The 21,149-nt window shown below is 42.5% G+C and overlaps 2 protein-coding genes across 6 annotated transcripts; both read left to right on the forward strand.

Annotated features, from left to right (window-relative positions):
• Positions 1-5,912: 5,912 nt before the first annotated feature.
• LOC142862584 (uncharacterized) lies at positions 5,913-9,298 on the forward strand. The gene is made up of 3 exons (XM_075995580.1): positions 5,913-6,681; positions 7,774-7,858; positions 9,247-9,298. Exons 1-3 carry the CDS (start codon positions 5,913-5,915, stop codon positions 9,296-9,298), a joined length of 906 nt encoding a protein of 301 aa, XP_075851695.1.
• On the forward strand, positions 7,701-18,444 carry LOC105859052 (uncharacterized). Of its 5 annotated transcripts, none has more exons than XM_012742631.2 (5): positions 7,701-7,730; positions 10,062-10,123; positions 13,113-13,239; positions 13,485-13,598; positions 16,928-18,444. In XM_012742631.2, exons 2-5 carry the CDS (start codon positions 10,091-10,093, stop codon positions 18,028-18,030), a joined length of 1,377 nt encoding a protein of 458 aa, XP_012598085.1. In that variant the 5' UTR covers positions 7,701-7,730; positions 10,062-10,090; the 3' UTR covers positions 18,031-18,444. The 5 variants fall into 5 exon arrangements, with proteins under 5 accessions (XP_012598085.1, XP_075851890.1, XP_012598086.1 ...); XM_012742632.2 differs by lacking the exon at positions 7,701-7,730 and adding an exon at positions 8,477-9,960; XM_075995775.1 differs by lacking the exon at positions 13,485-13,598.
• Positions 18,445-21,149: the final 2,705 nt, after the last annotated feature.

Here is a 21,149-nt window from a genome sequence, read left to right on the forward strand (position 1 = left end):
CGTGATGAAATCTCTCACCATCCCACCCTGTCCTGTCTGGGACGTGACTCACCTTTTTGTCCCTATCCACACTGTAGGTGCTACCTGCCTGTTAGCCAATTAGTAGCCTTCTTGGTTATCAGATCGGCTGTTGCAGTATCACGGAGCTTGTGTTCAAGTAACCCTTTCTTGACTTAATAATGGCCCCAAAGCACAAGAGTAGTGATTCTGGCATATTATTATAATTGTTCTATTTTATTATTAGTTATCATTGTTAGTCTCTTACTGTGTCTGATTTATAAATTAAACTGTATCATAGGTATGTATGTATAGGAAAAAACATAGTATATATAGGGTTTTGTACTATGTGCTGTTTCAGGCATCCACTGTGGGTCTTGGAATATATTCCCTGAGGATAAGGGAGGACTACTGTATACCTAACAGTAGAATTGCTCATAATTCTATGTTTAACTTTTGGAGGAACTGCCAAACTTTCCCACAGTAACTGCATGATTTTACATTTCCACCAGTAATGTACAAGGGCTCTAACTTCTTTACATCCTCCATAACTCTTGTTATCTTCCTTTTTTTGGTTAAATCATGGCTAACCTACTGAGCCATAATGATTAAGATAATCAAATTCCATGCAATGTGTGAAGTGGTATCTCACTGTGGTTTTGACTTGCATTTCCCTAATGACTAATGAAACTGAGCATCTTTTCATGTGCTTGATAGCAATGACTACCTAGTTTTTATAAAACTATTAATATTTTAGGAGGTATGAAAGCAAAAAGTTTGCAGGCCATGGCTCTGAGTCAAAGCCACTGGGAAGATCTTGCTCAAACTACCCCACTCAAACTACCCCAGCAGCATCATGCCATGACCCTAAGGCTTCAAGAGAGTTTGTCTGAGGAACAATTTTCCCTTGTAGAAGTGCAGAACTAAAAATTAAAAAGAAACAAAACAAAAAACCTTTTCCCTCTAAGTGGGGTGTTATGAGAGAATGAAATTACAACTTAAAAAGCAAAATCGTCCCATTTGTCTCCTACCTGATAAATTAGCCCTCCATTGTTTTGATGACATTATTATAAATGCCAAGATGTCAAGCCTCTGTGATGAAATTTGAATGCCAAACTGAGCCCCTTGCACATAGTGAGCATGTTCCATGATGATTCGTTGGTTTGACATGACAACCTGAAGGGCTGTTCAGCTGCAATTCTCGCGGATATTCTTCGGTGGGAGTGCTCTGGGAAAGGCGCTTCTGTGTCTGTCTGGACGAAGGGGAGAGGGAATGAGGAAGCCTCTGGGCAAATGAAGTTGCAGCTAGGCAGGGAGCTGTGCAAGTGACACGAGGGGGGTCTCTGGGCCCTAGGACAGCAGGGAGTACTGTGCTGGGCAATCTCCCCGGATACACTGCTCAGTCACTGATCAGTATCTTAGTCCTATATCTTTACATGTTCCCTAACACGGAATCCGGCACACAGTAGGTACGCATGTGATGTTTGCTGACCGGGGTTCTTCACTGTTGATGCTCTGTCCTGTGAGCACGCTGTAGAGCCTCCCCTGCCTCCTTGGTGGGCATGAAGAAGTACACATCCTGATTGCTGCGCCTGCTCCTCGCTCTTTCCTGTCCGTCTCAGTCCGACATCCTCCAGCAGTTCCTCGTTACCTCCTATCCCTGTGTACCTTGGATCTCCAGTTTTGTTTTGGTTTTTTTTTTTGAGACAGGGTCTCACTTTGTTGCCCAGGCTAGAGTGAGTGCCGTGGAGTCAGCCTAGCTCACAGCAACCTCAAACTCCTGGGCTCGAGCGATCCTTCTGCCTCAGCCCCCCGAGTAGCTGGGACTACAGGCATGCGCCACCATGCCCGGCTAATTTTTTCTATATATGTTAGTTGGCCAATTAATTTCTTTCTATTTATAGTAGAGATGGAGTCTTGCTCTTGCTCAGGCTGGTTTCGAACTCCTGACCTCGAGCAATCCATCCGCCTCGGCCTCCCAGAGTGCTAGGATTACAGGCGTGAGCCACCGCGCCCAGCTGGATCTCCAGTTTTAACATTAACTATCTCCTCTATTCTTGATCCTTATTTCTAGAAATTTCCTTCTATCCTCTTGTTATTTCTACTACATTTGCATTACCTGTAGGCATGGCTACGTTTGGGACTTTAGAGTCACATCCAATTCTCTGTGGTAAAGAATTCATGGGACTATCACATTTTTTGCTGATGAACTCTTACCCCAGATGTCTTGTAGGTTTATCTGGGGTTATTCACTGCCTCTAAAGGCTCCTGTGAAGAGGCTATAAGCCTGCTTGGTAGTGTTTTAAGATCCAGGTGGGAGAATGGGGCTGGGGCGGTGGTGAGAATTTGTGATGTATCTCTATTCATTATGCAGACTTTTGTCTCCTTGTTTTAAGTCCACTGTCTCAGTCTGGCCCTCTACTATTTTTTCCCCCAGAAAATAAACCTCCTGTGTTGGAGAGTTTGGAGACAGAGGTCTCCAGGCTTTGGAATCCAGGAATGGGATCTGTGGGTCCAATTGCTTATTATACATCTGTCTGCCCAATTTGTGAGCCTTTGTGCTGGGTGAATCATCTTGCTTCCTGGTATGATAATACCATTGTCTCAGCCACCGTCCTCCTGTCTCAGCCAGCCCACCCTCCTGCAAGGCTTTCTCTGGTTAGTCATTCTCCATCCCTTTCCATCTTCACAAACTCTGTTGACATCTCTCATCTGTTTTAGTCTCCTTTCTCCTTCTCTTGTCCTTGTGGATTTGCTTCCTTTTTCTATTTTTACTGTCATGTTATGGACTTCAGGAAATGCCTGTGTTCAATCCACTCACATTTAATAAGCAACTGATCTTTAAGATAATCAAATTCCATGCAATGTAATGCTCTGAAGCTGTTGAATGGAATAACATATCTGTATGTCTTGACATGTCAAGTGAGTATAACAGAGAAGGTTAAATGAAAAAAGCAAGTTGTAAATTGGTGTATATAATATGACAACATTTGCATTAAAATTTTTAAGTAGCATATATAAGTACACATATATTGTATGCATGTAAATATATTTTCCTTTGCATTATCTGAGATAATATAAATGTCAGAGTAAATATGTAGAGCTAGTTGGATATTTTCATGTGGCAAAAATATTTAAAAGGGACTGATTTAAAAGTCTAGTTATTCTGGCAAGTTCAAAATTTACTTTTGAGGCCAAAGAGCAAGGAAGCATGATTCACATTGTGTTCTGTGTGAATGGTACCCCCTGGAGTTTTGTTTGCAGTGACCCTGCCTGGGGCCCTGTAAAGGGGGAGGCTGTCACTTTCCCACACATCAGGGAGTGTTTACTTGCAAAGGAGGAGCTTCTCCCATATGTAACTCCAAGTGACCTGTCCCACAGGATGTGTTTGTTTGACTGTGGTTAATGATCCTCCTGAACTGTACCAGGAAGGCCAACTCCTAAGGTGAATAAATAAGCAGCAAAACTTGCATTTGTAGAGCTGTCTATTCTAGCACATTGTGGGAAATGTAGGCTTTCTCATAAAAGCAACTAACTCTTCCTCCTTCCAACCATCCCCAACTCCCAAACTAACTACAAAGCAAATGAGAAGAAATGGAAAATTTTAAGTTCAAGCCCAATGGCACATGGTTGAAAGGAATTTAGCTACATATTTGAATATCCTCTACCAACAGGTCTCTAGCAGTGGTTCTCAAATTTTGCTGCATAGTAGAATTACCTGGGAAGGTTTTAAAACTCCCATGCCCAGGCTCAAGCCATGCTGAGAGTTGAAATTTTGGACAGGTTTTCTCAATCTTGGCAATGTAGACATCAGGACCAGATAATTTTTTGCTTTGGGAGGCTGTCCTGTGCATTGTGGGTTGTTTAGCAGCATCTCTGGGCTCTACCCACTAGATGCCAGTAGCACCCTTCCCTAGTTGTACCAACTAAAAGGCAAGTGTTTCTTGGGAGATGGGGCAGATCGCCCAGTTGAGAATCACTATTCTTGGGGGTGGGACCTAGGCATTATATTTTTAAAACTTCCCAGGCATTACCGATGGGAAGCGAAGTTTGAGAACCAGTGCTCTGATGGAGTTTCCCTTGGGATGTGTACCCAGGTGGAAAGTCCCTGGAATTTTGGAGTGGGTTTTCATAAAGTGTGATTTAATATTATTGCAGTAAAAATGGATATATTCTGAGCCAGATTAGCAGATCCACTCATCCTATCTAGTTTGCACCTGTTGCTTTCCATCAGAAGAGTTTGGAAAACAAAGAGGCCATGAACAACTTGAGACCCTAGCAAAGCCAGCTGAGCTAGTAGCTTATAGAGAGCCTTTAAGGCGAACAAGAGACCTTAGCTAATGAAAGGTCTAAACACCACTAGAAGACCACAGGGTTACATTATTGGTGGCAAGGTAATATCTATCATTGGCTGAGGTTGCCTGTGGACTAAGGTCCTGTGGTAGATCTATTTACATGTCAGCAATAAGAAGAGATGTAAGTTAATAATATTACAATAATAGTAATAATAAAAAATAGGGTTGACTTAAAGAACAAGAATGCCAAACTTCTGAAACATATTTTAAACCTAAATGTTATATATAATGATTCACACATTTTGAGTATGTACCTCTCTGTCTCATTGTGGCAGGAATTGTAGGTTGGCTCACACAACACCCTTCTCATCCTTTTCCTACTATAGAAGCAAGAAAGTAAAAACTTGCCTTCAAGATTCCTCTGCTGTCAGGAGTAGCCATGTGACATAATTTTGGCCATTAAGAATGTAAGCTCTATGAGGATAAGGGTTTTTGTCTATTTAATTCTCTGCTGGTCAAAACTCATCAAATTGTATGCTATAAAAATGTCCAGTCTATTGTACATTAATTTTCTCTCAATAATGTAAATAATTAAAGATCAGTTATTAAGGAAATTAAAAGGTAAGTTATAAATTGGAAGAAGAAAATCTTGGCCCTGCAGGAAATTGAGGTGAGGATCCTGAGGCACTAAGATTCTACCCTTAAATTTCAGGTAAATTGCAGAGCTAGCTGAAATTTATCCATCTGACACTAGATGTCACCATTGTGCTATGTAAATGTAGTTGCCGCTCAGGAGTGCTGTTTAATATTCAGGACAGGGTCAGTTCTTCAAGTAATTGAAGACTTAATTTTTCCCTTCTTGATGTCAGAATATGGTCTGATTCAACAATGACAGCACTAATAGTGATCATAGAACTTTCCCCAACAAATAAGATAATTTTGCCTAGTATGAGACCACATCACCTTACATTATTAAAGAAACCAAATATGCAAAAAGAATTCAAGCTACGTTACAAAAGACCCAAAATCAAATGTTTAAGATGAATTAGGACATAACATTGCAAATCCCAAACTAGTTGCAAACTTTGGATCTGCCTGTGAAGAAAATGAAAGTTTCTTTATCATCTAGTATCCTAATCCTGATTTTGTGACACTTCCTTTTTGCCAAATAGAAAAGAGAAAGATATATGAGAATTGACCTCCAAGCTCCTCATGGTTTAGGTCATTGTTTTTCAGGTTTTTATTTACCTTGTTTACTCACAATTTCAGTTGGCTCCCTGCTTGTGTTTCCCAATATTCCCCTCCTGAAGAAACCCACTCCTCTACTTCACACACAGAGGACTAAGTGCATGAATGAGCAGATGAAGGCCATAGTTCTGGAAAAGCTTAGGAAGCAATCTTCTGTGTGGGAAAGTATAATGACTTGGGGTTCAAAATCTAGTTTCCTGGTTGGGCTTCTATCATTCTCTGCCTCTGTGATATTTGGCACTGCTATTTTAATAGTTTTGTGTTTCTGGCCTGCTGATGTGGAGGTTGGAACAGTAATCTCTAAAGCACTGTAATTCCAGTGCCGTCTTGTTTCTAGTATAATTCTCTGGTGGCACTCGTGTTTTCTGTCTTATGTCAGATGCTGAGACCAATGTGGACAGTGAGTCCACCTCAACACAGGGGATTTCTGAAGAAAGGGACAGGGTGGTGTCATGTGAGCTGCCAGGGAGTATTTCTAAGGAAACCGACTTCCCAGAAACATGTGAAGTGGAGAAGCTCCAGGAAATCCCCACAGTGAAAAATAGTAAAGGAAAGGATGAGAGACTCCACTGTGCAAGGAAACCCTTCAGATGTGAGGAATGTGGGAGATGCTTCAGCTTTTTTTCTTACTACATTAGACACCAGAGAATCCACACTGGGGAGAAACCCTACCCAGGTGAGGAATGTGGGAAATCCTTTAATGGAAATTCTTCATTAATTCAGCACCAGAGGATCCACACGGGAGAGAAACCCTATCAGTGTGAGGAGTGTGATAGATCCCTTAATAATAGTGCCAGTCTGATCAGGCATCGGAGAATCCACAGTGGGGACAGACCCTATCTCTGCAAGGAGTGTGGAAATGGGTTCCCCAGTAGTTCTGAGTTGGTTATACACAAAAGAATCCACACCAGGGAGAAACCCTATGAGTATAACGAGTGTGGAAGAGCTTTTGCTGGGAAATCCACATTAAGCCAGCAACAGAGAATCCACAGTGGAGAGAAAGTCTATGAGTTCAGCAAGTGTGTGAAAACCTTTAGGACGTCCTCCCAGCTGCACCATCACGGGTATGCCCACTCTGGAGAGAAGCCTGTTCTGGACCTTGGTTCTTTTGGGCTCCCCGCATTTTTACCCCATTTTCATGGTAATTGTAAGGTTTTTCAGCGGTGGTGAAAAGAAAAGACACAGAGAAAGAGTGGGGGCCAAACCACGTGGCTTTATTATACACTCCTGGACAAGGTTCTGGGGCCCCAAGAGAGGGGGACCCCAGAAATCGCCTCTGTTTGAAGGGGCTGAGGCCTTTTATATACCCTTTGGGCCTGGCTAGGGTCTTTCGGTGGGGAATTTGTGATACAGAAATATGAGTGCATCCTTACTAATGTGATAAAATGAAATGACAAGATCTAAAGGTGGGCTCAATAACAACTATGATAATTTCAAATTAGTGATGAAAGCAGCCATATTTTGAGATCTGCATCAACTGTAATATATGAAAATATATGATTTCTACTGGTGACAAAGTCACAGGTACAGCAATTGTGCAAACACAATAGAAGGAAATGCTTTCAGTTAGAGATTAGCGAAAACAATAACATACTTTTTAAAATTTTTATTTATTTTTTTATTTCAGCATATTATGGGGATACAAATGTTAAGGTTATGTATATTTCCCTTGCCCCCTCCCCCCTCGGGTCAGAGCTTCAAGCGTGTCCATCCCCCAGACGGTGGGCATAGCAATCATTATGTATGTATATATCCGTCCCTTCCTCCCCCCTCCCACCTGCCCGATGCCTGATAAATGTTATTTCTATATGTCCATTTAGTTGTTGATCAGTGAAACCAATTTGCTGGTGAGTACATGTGGTGCTTATTATTCCATTCTTGGGCTACCTCACTTAGTAGAATGGGTTCCAGCTCTATCCAGGAAAATACAAGAGGTGCTATATCACCATTGTTTTTTATACTGGGCATCTACCCAAAAGAACAAAAGACACTTTATAAAAATGACATACTTTCCTTTCCATTTAGGGTCTCTGAGGATCATGGCTTAAACACCCCTGCTCCAGGGACCAAAGCCCGAGAACCACTGAGAGGAGCGCTCTGGCATCCTAGAGAGGAAGCACGCGCGGCTGGGCCGCTAGGCCGACGTAGTGACGCACATCCGGTCACGCCACGCTTTTCGCCTTTGGGGAGGTGAGTGTTGCCGATTGTCGCCCCAGGGTGCTTTCACCTCTAGAGAAGGCTGTCGACTTCATCACTGAGGCCACGGTGGAGCGAGTCAGGTGGCGCCTCTGGGTCCGGGCAGCGGAAGCAGTTTGCGGGTCAGTCCCGCTCTCCCTCGGGCGCGTTCGTTGCCCTCGCCCCGACCGTTTTGGAAAATGGAGGCTGTGAATGGGGGCTGCTGGGTGGAACGAGACGCTGCCAGAAAGCCCTTCTGCTCATCTGGCCGACAACTAGTTACTGAGCGGCTAAACGCCAGTTTCTGCTGTAGGTTCCGGAGATGCTGCTGGGAATGAGAGCAGGCGCGGGCCCGCCCTCCGGCAGCTTTCAGCCCAATGGAAAAGTCTCTTTAGATCTGATCAGTTCACATCTTCATGACCTATTGCAAGGACGTGCACAAGGCGCGGCTTTGACTCTAGTGACTTCTAAAGCATCATCTTGCAGCACACCCCCCTTGGCTATGCTACTACAGGCCTGTTAATCCTTCCCTCCAGAACAAACTTTTGCACATGCTGTTACTTTTGTAAATGTTTGATTTTTAACCTAATTTATATTCTTAAGCCTTCCCATCTAGGATAGTTTTTCACCTAGCACTAATCACAGTTGTGACCTGAAAGTTATTTGTGAGAATCTTTGATTAATGTGTGTCTTTGATTTAGACTAAGCTCGATGTGGGAAGGGGTCATGCCTTTTTTTTGTCTCTCTCCACTGCTCAAACTTTTGCACATGCTGTTACTTTTGTAAATGTTTGATTTTTAACCTAATTTATATTCTTAAGCCTTCCCATCTAGGATAGTTTTTCACCTAGCACTAATCACAGTTGTGACCTGAAAGTTATTTGTGAGAATCTTTGATTAATGTGTGTCTTTGATTTAGACTAAGCTCGATGTGGGAAGGGGTCATGCCTTTTTTTTGTCTCTCTCCACTGCTCTCCTGTGTCTCAAACATGGCCTGTCATGAAATATGTATGTGAGAAATTTTGCTGAATGGAGAAAGCACAAATCAGTGTATAAGTCTCAGACTGGGATAGTGGTATATAGGAAAAGGAATAGAGTGCTAGTGGAACGTGTAACCGGGACTTGACCTGGTCTGTAGAGACAGATCATGATCTGAAGGTGAAAAGTGGGGAGGTTACTGGAGTGTGTGGAAGACAGAGAATATCAGTTACAAAGGTTCTGAGGTTGAGAAGAGTAGTTCATACAGAAGAAACAGCAAGTGTGGAGGTCCTGAATTAGCATAGTAGAGGAAACTGAAAGAAAGCCAGTATGGCTAAACTAAGACAAAGGAGGAAGGTGGCGCAAGATGGGGCTTGCAGGAAACTGAGTCATGTATTGAGTCTCTTAGAGAAGATGGCAGGCTTCTTGTAGAACATCACTGTTTAACAAGAATACAAAGTGTCTGTAGGGGATGATAAAGGAATAACCCAAATGTTTTGGCATGTTGAGGTGGCCTTTCAGGTCCTTTGCTGACCTGTTTCTGATTATCACAGGATCCTAGATTGGGACAATGAACAAAAGATGTCTGCCCCCATGTCCAAGTAAAGGAAGATTTATTCTAAGATTCTTTATTTTTGTTTGTTTGTTTTTAACTGGACACCATTGATTGGAACTCTTAAGATTCTTTTTCTGAATTATCTTGAATATTTTTATCTATTCTTCCATATTAACCTTAAAATCACTTTGCCAGGTTCTAAAAGAAATCCTGTTCGGTACAACTGGAAGCAATATAGTGTAGTTATTATAAGCAAGGCCTCTGGAGTCTGGCAGATCTGGTGTGGAATCCAAGTTCATTCATTCACCAGCTGAGTGATCTTGGTAGAGAAGATTATTCTCTTAGTCTTGTTCTCTCATTTGGGAAAAAAAAGGTTCAGAAGATCATTGTGGGGACTGAATAAGAGAATGTGTGTTTTTCATCCAAAAACATGATACTTTCTAGTTTTTAACTTTTTATGTTTCTCAGTAAAATTTTGTTTTTTTAAAAAAGGGTCTGGGGTTCCTCTTGTTAGGTTTTACTGCAAGTTTTTTGGTGTCTTTTGCTTGTTTTACTCTTTGTTTTGCCTGATGTTGATGAGTACAGTCTTTGGTGACCTAGGATGAGTTACTTATCCTTTCAAAATCTGTTTCCTCAGAGTTACAAACCTCATGGTATGGTGTGGATTAAAAGAGGATATATTTTTATACACCACTTATCCAGTGGGCATTTAGTAAGTGATTGCTGCTGCTGTTATTCGAAGGTTTGTTGGTTTAAGGGAGACCCTTTTACTGGATGGGGCTCACTTCGGTTCTCTTTGTTTCTTTCCCTCAGCGACTGCCTCCTAAGAGGGAGCCCAGGTGATGGCAGCCATGCCCCTGACAGCCCGACACCAGGTGAGCTGTGGATCCCTCATGTCAGCTTTGCGGAGATGTGATTTGAAGGAAATGGGAGGTGACAGAGGTAACACTGGCAGGTCTTAGAGCCAAAGCAGTAGGAAGACCACTGTGGACTCCCTCCACTAGGACCTGGTGCTGGGGAAAGAGTAGAAGGTGAGGAGCTAAGCAGCCAGATGTCGGGGCTGGTGAAAATGGAGACAGGAGAGTGTGTCCTGAAAGCAGAAGTACAGCCTCCTGTGTGCTGAGGATCTCTGTGGGTCAGAAGGTCCCAAAGTTCAGTAGCTCTCAGCCACAGAGGGATTTGTGAGGATGAGGGACTCAGGCTCGTGATGTAGGAACTCTTAAGGGTGAGAGTAATCAAGATCAGCAAGGTTACAAGGTTCTTAGAAAATGGTGGCAGAGAGATGACAGGAAGAAGACAAGAAAAAGGGAGTCTCTACCATTTGTCCTCCTAAAGAAAGAAGTTTGGGCTTCAGAATCAGGGAACGCATATCCTTCTTGAGGTCAGTACTGCCGGCTGTGCAAGGTAGTTGGCTGTGATAGGAAAATCTACATTAGGCCAGGGCACCTGAAGTTAGGGATTCCATTAAACCTCAGTGGCATGGTGACCTTGACCTCTTTGCATCTTAATTGGCTTCATTTGTAAAGTGAATATAAGTACTTTGTATTTTGGGGACAGGGAAATTTATTTCTTGAATATATTTCACTTTTTGAGACTGATGAGTTGCTGAGTGTTGCTTTATCATTTCTTTCTTTCTGACACTTATCTAGTAACTTAGCATCCACGAACTGTATCCCAAGTCCCAATCCCAGATTTATCAGCATCTGTCAAATTTCTCTACCTGACTGTCTCACTGCTACATCATCTTCCTTTTAGCTCTGACCCTCTTCTGATTTTTCTACACGTCTCTGACATCACTATATCACAGTCCTGATCATTCCGTTTCTAGATTACTGAGTAATTGCTGACTCTGTTCTCCCTTGATACCACTGTCCACCACAAGTTTTGGTGTTTCTGTTATTTCTTTTACACTCATCCAATCTTATATTACCCCCATTTAAGGTTTGTTATTCCTTCTCTGGGATTTTGCTTGCAGAGCTTCCCAGATATTAATAGTTTCTCTTGTGCGTTTTCACATCACTTTCTCCTTGTCACCTGAAACAGCTCAGTTTTCTGAGCTTGCATTTTATCTTCTAATCCAGGGTTCTCAAACTTTAGTGTGCATGACAGTCACCTGGAGGGCTCATCAAAGCATAGATTGCTCTCAGGGTGGGTGCTGAGAATTTGCCTTTCTCACGGGTTCCTAGTGCTGCTGCTGCTACTGGTGGTGGTCAGGGACCACACTTTGAGAACCACTGTTCCATTTAGTGGTGATTCATTTAGGAGTTGACCTGGGCAGAGGATGGATTCAATGTGAGACAAGCCTGGAATTGGAGCTGTTTAAGTGTCCCCAGCTGTTGAACTAGTGTACTGATTGTACCATGGTGAAGACGAGTCAGATTCCAGAAATATTTAGATGATAAAATTAGCAGAACTTGGTTACTGACTGTCAGAAGTGAACAGTGTCAGGGGTGAGATAGTCTTAAGATGAATCTCAAATTTGTAGCATTGGAGACTGGGTTGAAATTGATATTATTAACTGAGGCGGGGGGGGGGGGGGGGGAGGGAGGGTTGGGAGGTGGGAATTGTCACTCGCTGTGCCAGTTAGTTTATATGAGTTAGAAAGGGGGCCAGTTTAGGGGAAGATGAGTTTGGTGTTGGGTCATCCAGAGGCTGAAGCAGTGCCGGGATGAGGGGTGAGTGGAGATGTGCGGAATCACTGAGGCTGATGATTCATTGGAAGATGGGAAGATATTCACTGAGGGTTCAGGTAACCAAATTTGATATGAAAGTCTGAGGAGTGAATAGAGGCTCTAAACCAGATGCTAGAACTTTCTGGGAAGGAAGAGTTGGGGCCATCAGGGAGGGGAAGGAGTGGCTTTTGAAAAAGCATGAGGCCTGTTATCAATTGTCTGGGAGGTATAAAGCACATTGGCTCACGCCTGTGATCCTAGCACTTTGGGAGGCTGAAGCAGGAGGGTTGTTTGAGGTCAGGAGTTCGAGACCAGCCTGAGCAAGTGGAGTAAGACCCTGTTTCTACTAAAAATAGAAAAATTAGCCAGGCATGGTGGTGCACACCTGTAGTCCCAGCTACTTGGGAGGTTGAGGCAGGAGGATCGCTCAATCCCAGGAGTTTGAGGTTGCAGTGTGCTATGATGACACCACTGCATTTAGCCTGGGCAACAGAGCAAGATTCTGTTTCAAACAAAAGATAAGCCCCTAAAAGAGCCACCCAGCAGCAACAATTTGATGTCAGAAGCAACTTCTCCTAGGAAGACCTGTCAGGAAGCAGAATGGACTGCTCCAGGTGGCTCTGAGTTCCCTCTGCTGGACGTTCTTGAGCACAAGTAACACAGCCCCTTATTCAAGCATCGGATGGGGGTTGGATGAGACAGGCTTATCAGGGTAAACTACGAATCAGTTATTGTGTGGGCGTGACATTCGGGGCAGAGTGAGCACTTGTGAGACAGGATGGATTGGCTGGGACTTACAGCAGCAGAGTGGGAGCAGGTCCTGAGGGCCACTTGAAGCTAATTGTCCACTTTTAGGTGCAACAATGAAAGACTGAAAGTATTTGCGGAATCAAAGAAATTTTGCTCTAGGTAGTGTAACTAATGGGAGACTTTTTTCCAGGGTTTTCAAAAATATTAAATCATGTTTTATGGTAAGTTTTGTATTATAATGAAAGCTCTTCTGGTAGAGAGGTTCCAGAATTTTGGTTGTAGAAATAGTTATGTAATGATGTAATATTCAGTTCTTTCCCCTTTCTCATTACTGACCCCTCACAGGACCCTCCCTTAGGCCCTCATTACTGTCCCCTCTGCCCCACACTCTGGCCTGGAGCCAGAGAATTGGCTCTGGGGCAGCAGGAACCTGTTGTTTTAGGAGGTGGTGACCTTCGAGGACGTGGCTGTGCACTTCACCGAGACAGAATGGGCTGGCCTTTCTCGTGCCCAGAGGGCCCTGTACAGAAGTGTGATGCTGGAGAATTATGAGAACTTGGCGATTGTGGGTAAGGTCGTTTTCCTTCTGTGTTTTTACATGGCTTGCAGAATCTCACTAACTTACCTACCCTTAAGTGGTTTTTTAGGAAGAGGTCACAAATGCTAAGTTTCCTATTGATGAAAAGCTCTTTGGCCTTCCCTAGTCCTGAGCCATCTTCTACGGGTCTTACGCTTTCTGAGACTCCTGGGGTTTTCCTTCTTTTGACAGAGCAGATACAGGGCTGAAAGGTTGCCATTTTCTTCCCCTTTTCAGGATACCCAGTTCCCAGATGTACACTGATCTCATTTCTAGAGGGAGGGGATTTGCCTTGGGGCCTGGAGGCACAGGGTGAACCCCATACAGAGAGGCTCAGGGACATCTGTAAAGGTAAGTGATATAATCCTAGCACTCTGGGAGGCTGAGATAGGAGGATTGCTTGTTCCTCCTTGTTCACCAGCAGAGCAAGAGTGAGACCCCCGTCTCTGCTAAAAATAGAAAGAAATTAGCTGGAGAACTAAAAATATATATAGGAAAAAAATTAGCTGGGCATGGTGTGGCTCATGCCCGTAGTCCCAGCTATACTTGGGAGACCAACGCAGAAGGATTGCTTAAGCCTAGAAGTTTGAGGTTGCTGTGAGCTAGATTGACACCATGGCACTCTAGCCCAGCAACAGAGTTAGACTGTCTCAAAAAAAAAAAAGGTAAGTGAGTCAGGTTTAGAACCAATAAGTGTAGAGTTTTATGGAGCACTGTATTGTATTTTTTTTTTTTTTTATTCCAGAGGCAGAGTCTTGCCCTGTTGCCCAGGATGGGGTATAGTGGTGTAATCATAGCTCACTGCAACATGAAACTCCTGGGCTCTAATGATTCTCCTGTCTCAGCTTCCCAAGTAGCCAGGACTGCAGGCATGAGCCACCACTCGTGGCTAATTTTTAAATGTTTTGTAGAGATGGGGGTCTAACTGCATTGCCCAGGCTGGTCTCGAACTCCTGGTCTCAAGTGATCCTCTCACCTTGGCCTCCAAAAGTGCTGGATTACAGGCATGAGCCACCATGCCTGGCCCTGGAGCATTGTATTTTAAAAAGAACCATACTGGGCAGGATTTAAATATAATAGATGATTTCTCTTAATAGGTAAAATATGAAACTTTCCCACCAATCTTAACTCTTATGAACATGTAACCACTCAGTACATCTCATCTACAATTCTTCAATCCATTGCTCCTTTGTGAGTTTCAACATTGCTTACTTCAGTGGTCCTCCTTCCTTGGATGGCATAGATTTATTCAAGAGCAGTTTTGAGCATTTACTATGTGCCAAGCTTTGTTTAAGAAGCTCTGGAGGATATAAGTTATGGAGATAGATATAAAAAGCTAAAAGGAAAAACGTATTGAGTGCTGTTGGGAATGGGAAGAAGAGTGTGGAGTTAAAATTGACCAGATCTTACCAAGATTGGCCATAAAAGAGGTGATTTGAGTCAGATAACACTGGGAAATCATGACATGGGAGAAGATTTTTATCATTCATACGAATGAAGAGCTGGCTGCAGGGTGTGAGGTGAGTGGATGGCTGGAGCAGGCCATTGAGAAGGCAGGTGGTAGAGTGTCCGAGATTAAGGTCGGGTCTGATAGAGTACTCTACCAGAGTCGGGTTGAAATGATCCCCAGAGATTAAAAAACAAAAACAAAAACAGAGCTGAATCTTTAATATTAAGGGGTATTTAATTTCAGTGAGAAAGAGAAAAGAAAATAGTCAGAGGAGCACCACCGAGAGTGAACAGTGAAACCACAGGCAGAGGCAGGAGTTTCAGTGCAGTTGGTTTGCAGAGAGCAAGAAAATGAAAGATGACATCGTTGGGGCAGCACTTTAGCCTCTTATTTTGGTAAGTTTTGGAATGAAAGAAAATACAGTAGACACAGCAGCAAATTTTTTTTCAATTTTTTAACCCTGAGTAGGCATTATGTTTTGCAGCAAAACCCTGTGCAGTCATATGTACTCTGAAACGAGTATCCAGAAACAAAATTTACCTTTACTGTTGCAGTGTGTGTGAATATTTTCTGTTTTATTCTGTTCTCTTCTAATGTAGGTTAGCATATTTCATTAAAAAAATTTGTTTATAGCAATAGTGGCATACTCTATCAGTTTTATGACTAAGGGCTAGGTACTAAGAAAAATTGAATATGATGGGGTGATCACTAAGTTTAAGTGGATTTGAAGATCTAAAGGAGCCTGAAGTGAAGAAAAGAGAAGATATAGCTGCTAGGGTGGTATGTCAAGTACGTGGCAGGAGGTGGCGTCAGGGGTGTTGGGGAAATGTGAGAGTTAGGAGGGCAGTTTGGGATGGGAGGATGTGGAAATCGAAGAGAAAGAAGTCCAGGGCACTACACCTGGGCAGCCTTAGTTTTTTTTTCAGCAAGAAGGAGGTGACAGTGACTGGAGAACTAGGAAGGTGGGGGCTCATCTGGGGTATAGGGAAGGGTGGTTGCTTGGACAACCTGCTGCAGGGATACTGATCAAGATGAATGACAGAGTACGGGACAGCAAGGAAAATAGAGTTTTGGCGTTATCTATTCCTTGGTCCTGATTGTATGATATTTGCACAGCCTAGTAGCTAGAGAGAGAAGGGGTGTGAGAACAGCCCAACAGGTTCTCAATTCTGTGATCATTTTTTTTCAGACTGGTTACTGTGTTTATTTAGTCTCAGATCTCTCCTCTCCCAGCACTCTCCTTCTGAGAGCCCTTGCTCATTTAACTCACATGCATAGGATGAACTTGATTAACCAGCACACGAGTCCCAGATAATCCAAATAATGTTAAAACAAAGTTAGTCCAACATTATATATAAAATGGATTTTATATAAAATGGTTAAGTTAGTTCAAGTGTCATCCAATCTTTAGGAACACAAAATCCATTATATGGGCTGCTGTTTGTCTCCTTTTTGCTAATATAAGATAGAATACTCTTCACACTTGGAGTGTCTAAGTAAACAGGTTCTTCCCTGTCCAAATAGGCAGAGCGTCTAGGACAGTAGTTTCTCTGCATGTTTGAGGTTCAGACTTTGAGAATGTGATAGCAAGATGTGGCAGTTGTCAACAATTTTAGGGTATTTCCCTGTCTCCTTAATTGTAGTCTATCTGTATACTGCAGTTAAGAACCTCTGGACTAAGTAATCATGTAGTATATTGGCAGTGATGTCCTCTATACGCTGCTGTGACTTTCTTTCTCTCTGTTTTGTCACAACCTAGTGCCCTTAATGCTCATTGTCTTCAATCTTTTGGGACATCTGCAGGGTATGAGTTTTTAAAAAGAACAACAGTTCATCCATTGCCTTTACTTTCTGACTGTTTTACTTCCTGATTTTGAGTCTTGCCAGCCGCAGTGTCACTACTTTTTCTTAAAGCCTGTGTTGCCTTTGGCATCTTGTAGGCCTGTAAGTACCATAAATTCAAAAGATACTAGATCATACTAGGGGTGACCAGAGGCTTTCAGATATTAGAGTGGAAAATCTTACGAAGCAATCTGATATGTGCTGTGCGCACAGATGCTGTGTTCCACCTTGGCTATGCTCTGCGTATGTGATATATATTAACAGCTTCATCTTCTCAGCAGGCTCACACGGAGATTGGAATGATGTCTTTCAAAGCCACCTAATTTTTGATGCTCTGTTGTTTGTAGTATAATTCTGTGGCATTTGTGTTTTCTATTTCTTATGTCAGGTGCTGAGACCAACATTGACAGTGAGTCCACATCACCACAAGGAGTTTCTGAAGAAAGAGACATGTTGATGTCATGTGGACTGAAGAAGAGTCTCCCCAAGAGAACTGACTTCCCAGAAACATGTGAAGTGGAGAAGCGCCAGAAAATCCCCGCAGTGAAAAATGCTCGAGGAAAGGTTCCAAGAATCCACTGTGCAAGGAAACCTTACAGATGTGAGGAATGTGGAAAATGCTTCAGCTATTTTTCTTACTATGTTAGACACCAGAGAGTTCACACTGGGGAGAAACCCTTTGAATGTAATGAGTGTGGGAAATGCTTTAATGGCAATTCTTCATTAATTCGGCACCAGAGGATCCACACTGGAGAGAAGCCCTATCAGTGTGTGGAGTGTGGGAGAGCCTTTAATGACAATGCAAATCTGATCAGGCATCAGAGAATCCACAGTGGGGACAGACCCTATCACTGCGCAGAGTGTGGAAACAATTTCACCAGTAGTTCTGAGTTTGTTATACATCAGAGAATCCACACTGGGGAGAGACCTTATGAGTGTAACGAGTGTGGAAAAGCGTTTGTTGGTAATTCACCACTAATTCGGCATCAGAAAATCCACACTGGAGAGAAACCCTATGAGTGTAATGAGTGTGGCAAAAGCTTCGGAAGGACTTCCCATCTTAGCCAACATCAGCGTATTCACACAGGGGAAAAGCCTTATTCTTGTAAAGTATGTGGACATGCCTTCAATTTCCATACAAAACTAACTCGGCACCAGAAGATTCACAGTGAGGAGAAACCATTTGACTGTGTAGATTGTGGAAAAGCCTTCCGTACTCAAGTACAATTAAAAAGGCATCTAAGAGTTCATATTCCAGAGTCTTCCTATATATGTGGTGAGTGTGGAAAAGTCTTCACTAGCAAAAGAAATCTTCTTCAGCATCAAAGAATCCATACTAGAGAGAAATCCTATGAGTGTAGCATGTACGCAAAAGCCTTTCGGACTTCTTCCCAGCTAGGTCATTTTGAGCAGTTTTACTCTGGAGAAAAGCCTATGCTGGACATTGGTCGTTTTGGCCTGCCAGAATTCTTTACTCCTTTTTACTGGTAATAGTGCACTCAGTTTCTTTTTAGATTCCATCTTCCACTCAAAAGTAGAATGTGTGACACAGACCTGGCTCAACCTCAGATCCTTCCCTTCTGCCACAATCACTGGTTCAGATGTTGGTAGGTGACCCAAGGTGGTCCAGTATGAGTCCCAGGACTTGGCAAGAACAAGAGCTAATAGGAAGAAATACTCTTTTTCTTTTTTGTTTCATTGTTTTCAAAGCTGAGAAGACCTCCTAAATTTTCACAGAGGCTGAGAATAAAGTCAGCACAGTAAAAGATATCTGAGAGTTGAAGAGCAATCAAATGTTGAAGATACTGTTTAAGCAGCTACATTAAACCATGTCTGAAGCTAGAAATACATGTGGGTTTTTGGATTTCAGTAGCCAATAAATTCCACTTTTTTTGTTTTGTTTTTTCCCTGGGCAAGTTTGAATTAGGTTTTCTTCCCTTGGAACGACATTTTGACTTATACAGAGCATTATTGGTATAACAGTTATTTGAAAAGTCTTCAGGGATAACATTCCTGATGATGGAGAAATGTCTTGTGTGCATATGTGGCAAAGTCTTTAGCTATAGCCATGGTACCTCCCAAAGCCCATGATTGCAATGAGATTGGGAAACACATTGCAACACTGGAGAGCGCAGGCTACATCAGGACACCACCAGAGAATAGAAATTCTTCTAGCTTAAGGGCTAGAACAGAAAATTTGCTAGAAAAAAAAATTTTTTCTAGAACAACAAATTTGTGTTTCTCAATACAAAACTGTGTCAGTGAATCCATTCTCAAGAAAAGTCTTACCTATGAAACTGAAAGCTTTCACTCTTTGTATTTATACTGTTTTTATTTTGAATGGATGCTATTCTAGGCATTAAGCTGGCAAATGCCAGGGTGTTGTATGTATTAATGTTGATATTAATATTTGCCAGCTTAATGCCTAGAATAACATGCCCACTCTGCTCTTCGATCTGGTTAGTGGGCCAACAAAAGGCATACTGCAGAGACATCTTGGTAGGGAAACAAAGAGCTGGCCCTTTAGGTGATGAAAATAATCTGCACCCTCTTTTCCCATGTGTCTTTCTGCCATCAGCCACTGTTGGAGTCACCCTACCCAATTCCAGACTACCTGCCCCCAGAGTGTAGCACCTGGGGGGCTTCACTACCTTTTCCTTGCCAACAGTTGGATGAGCAGTTGTACTGACCAACTGGGGTAATCACTGAAGTAGATGTTATTTAATTGAAGTGTATGGAAAAAATGCATGAGTCATAGTTGTACAACATGAATTTTTAGAAAGAACATAGTCTTACAATTGCCAAGATCAAGAAAAAGAACATACCAGCACCTCAGATCTCCGTGTACCATATTCCAGTTGTTACCTCTCTCTCATCATAACCTATTATGACTTCTGTCACCGTAAATAATTTTGCCTGTTCTTGTACTGTAATGGTATCCTCAGTATAGATTCATTATCACTGCTAGTGACACATGTAGTATTCCACTACGTAAGTTGCTTATTGTTGGTGAGCATTTGGGTTATTTCTAGGGGTATCATTTTAAGGGCAGAAAATCGAAAAGTCACCCAGAAAAGAAACTGGTTAAGGTAACTGGGCAAGGAACTGTTAGTTTCACATGTTGCATCAGCTACAACTGCCCTCTAGTAAATTATAACAGCAGTAATTTTTTGGGGGGCAATTATCATATGTCAGACACTTTCACTACACATTACACTAATCACTACACACATTTACTGAGTACAGTAAATGAAGAAGGGGGTGTACTTAGCTCCATGTTACAGTTGAGGAAACTGATTATAGGTTGCCCAAGGGCACGGTAAATAGTGGAGTAGGGATTCACACGCAGGCAGCCTGGGTCCAGATCTCATGTTCTAACCAATACATAGGCTGCCCTGTAGAGGTTGGATATAAAGTCTGTGCCTTGGCGACAGAAGCAGGGTGGTTGTGGGAAACTGATATGCTCCTTAGGGGTGGAGGAGAGATCAGGAACAAGTCAAGACAGGGACTGCTCAGCTTCACAGAGGTAGATGGGGGCTTGGCATTGTAAGGGGAAGCATAAGTTGACCTAGAATAGTAAAATCTGTCTCGTACAGTGTCCCAGTATAGCTGTTGTGGGGGAGGTAGCGTACATCTGTAGATAAGGCAGAGAGTCCAGTTCTTAGGTTGCCCTACCCTTGCGGCTGTGTAGCTTTGGGGAGTTAAACATGTATTCCTCTCAACACCATCTGAAAATGGGTGTCTTCATATCAAATACCTGAGTCAGTGAGCTGGCTCCTCTGAGGTTTTTCAGCTTTGAGATGGGACAGCTGAGTGAGGTTGGTTTTCTTTTTTCTGGCATTCACTATTGAGTAGTTAGCACCCTCACCCCAGGACCACTGTCAGGAAGCCCCCTCCAAATGAGTAACTGTCCTTGAATCAGTTATGATTACTGTATTAGTTTTTATGCCTGGTCTGAGCCACCAGTGTTTCCTAGACTACCACAATTGTTCCTTAAGTGGTCCTAAACACCTTGCTTTTTGTCTTTATCACATGAATGAAAGTTTACCATGGTGTATTTATCCAGGTGCTGATTTATTTTAAAGTGTGTCTACTCCACTATGTTCTATGGTTTACAAAGGCTGTAACCTATAAGCTTTATTTTTCATTATCTATAAAATAGATATAATATCAGGATGCACCTTTCTCAGGATGAGGTGAGAAAAAACATAATAAACACAAATGTGTCTAATAGTAAAGTTGAATTCAGATGACAGATGCTTTCATAGCTCAGAACACCTGCATGTAAGGTAATTCGGGGGATTTAATGTTAAATAAAGCAATTGGAACATAATGAAGTTTCCAATCTTATTACACTCTCATTATGCTTAAATTCTGTTGAAGTAATGTATTGTTACCAACAAGAACAATATCTAGTCTGTCTTTTTAAATTTTCAAAGCCAATAACTCATGTTTATAGAAATCTTTAAGATGCAAGAAAGCTTTCCAAAAGAGCCTCTCTTGGCCATTTGTGTCCACAAGAAATTCTCATCCTTGGAATTCTCTGGAGTGTGAGGCAGGGTGATAGGCAGAGAGGAGCGGGAACGGGGTGGCTAGGTGAGATGTGTCAG

Source organism: Microcebus murinus, chromosome 20, assembly GCF_040939455.1.
Source record: "Microcebus murinus isolate Inina chromosome 20, M.murinus_Inina_mat1.0, whole genome shotgun sequence".
Taxonomy (NCBI): Eukaryota; Metazoa; Chordata; class Mammalia; order Primates; family Cheirogaleidae; genus Microcebus; species Microcebus murinus.

Bases quoted from the DNA above. Each gene is read 5' to 3' on its own strand.
- LOC142862584 (XM_075995580.1), top strand. From the start codon at position 5,913: ATGTCAGATGCTGAGACCAATGTGGACAGTGAGTCCACCTCAACACAG. The intron at 6,682-7,773 runs GTAATTGTAAGG...TTTCACCTCTAG, and splicing joins ATTTTTACCCCATTTTCATG to AGAAGGCTGTCGACTTCATC. The intron at 7,859-9,246 runs GTCAGTCCCGCT...TGATTATCACAG, and splicing joins GCAGCGGAAGCAGTTTGCGG to GATCCTAGATTGGGACAATG.
- LOC105859052 (XM_012742631.2), top strand. From the start codon at position 10,091: ATGGCAGCCATGCCCCTGACAGCCCGACACCAG. The intron at 13,240-13,484 runs GTAAGGTCGTTT...TCCCCTTTTCAG, and splicing joins TGAGAACTTGGCGATTGTGG to GATACCCAGTTCCCAGATGT. The intron at 13,599-16,927 runs GTAAGTGATATA...TTCTTATGTCAG, and splicing joins GCTCAGGGACATCTGTAAAG to GTGCTGAGACCAACATTGAC.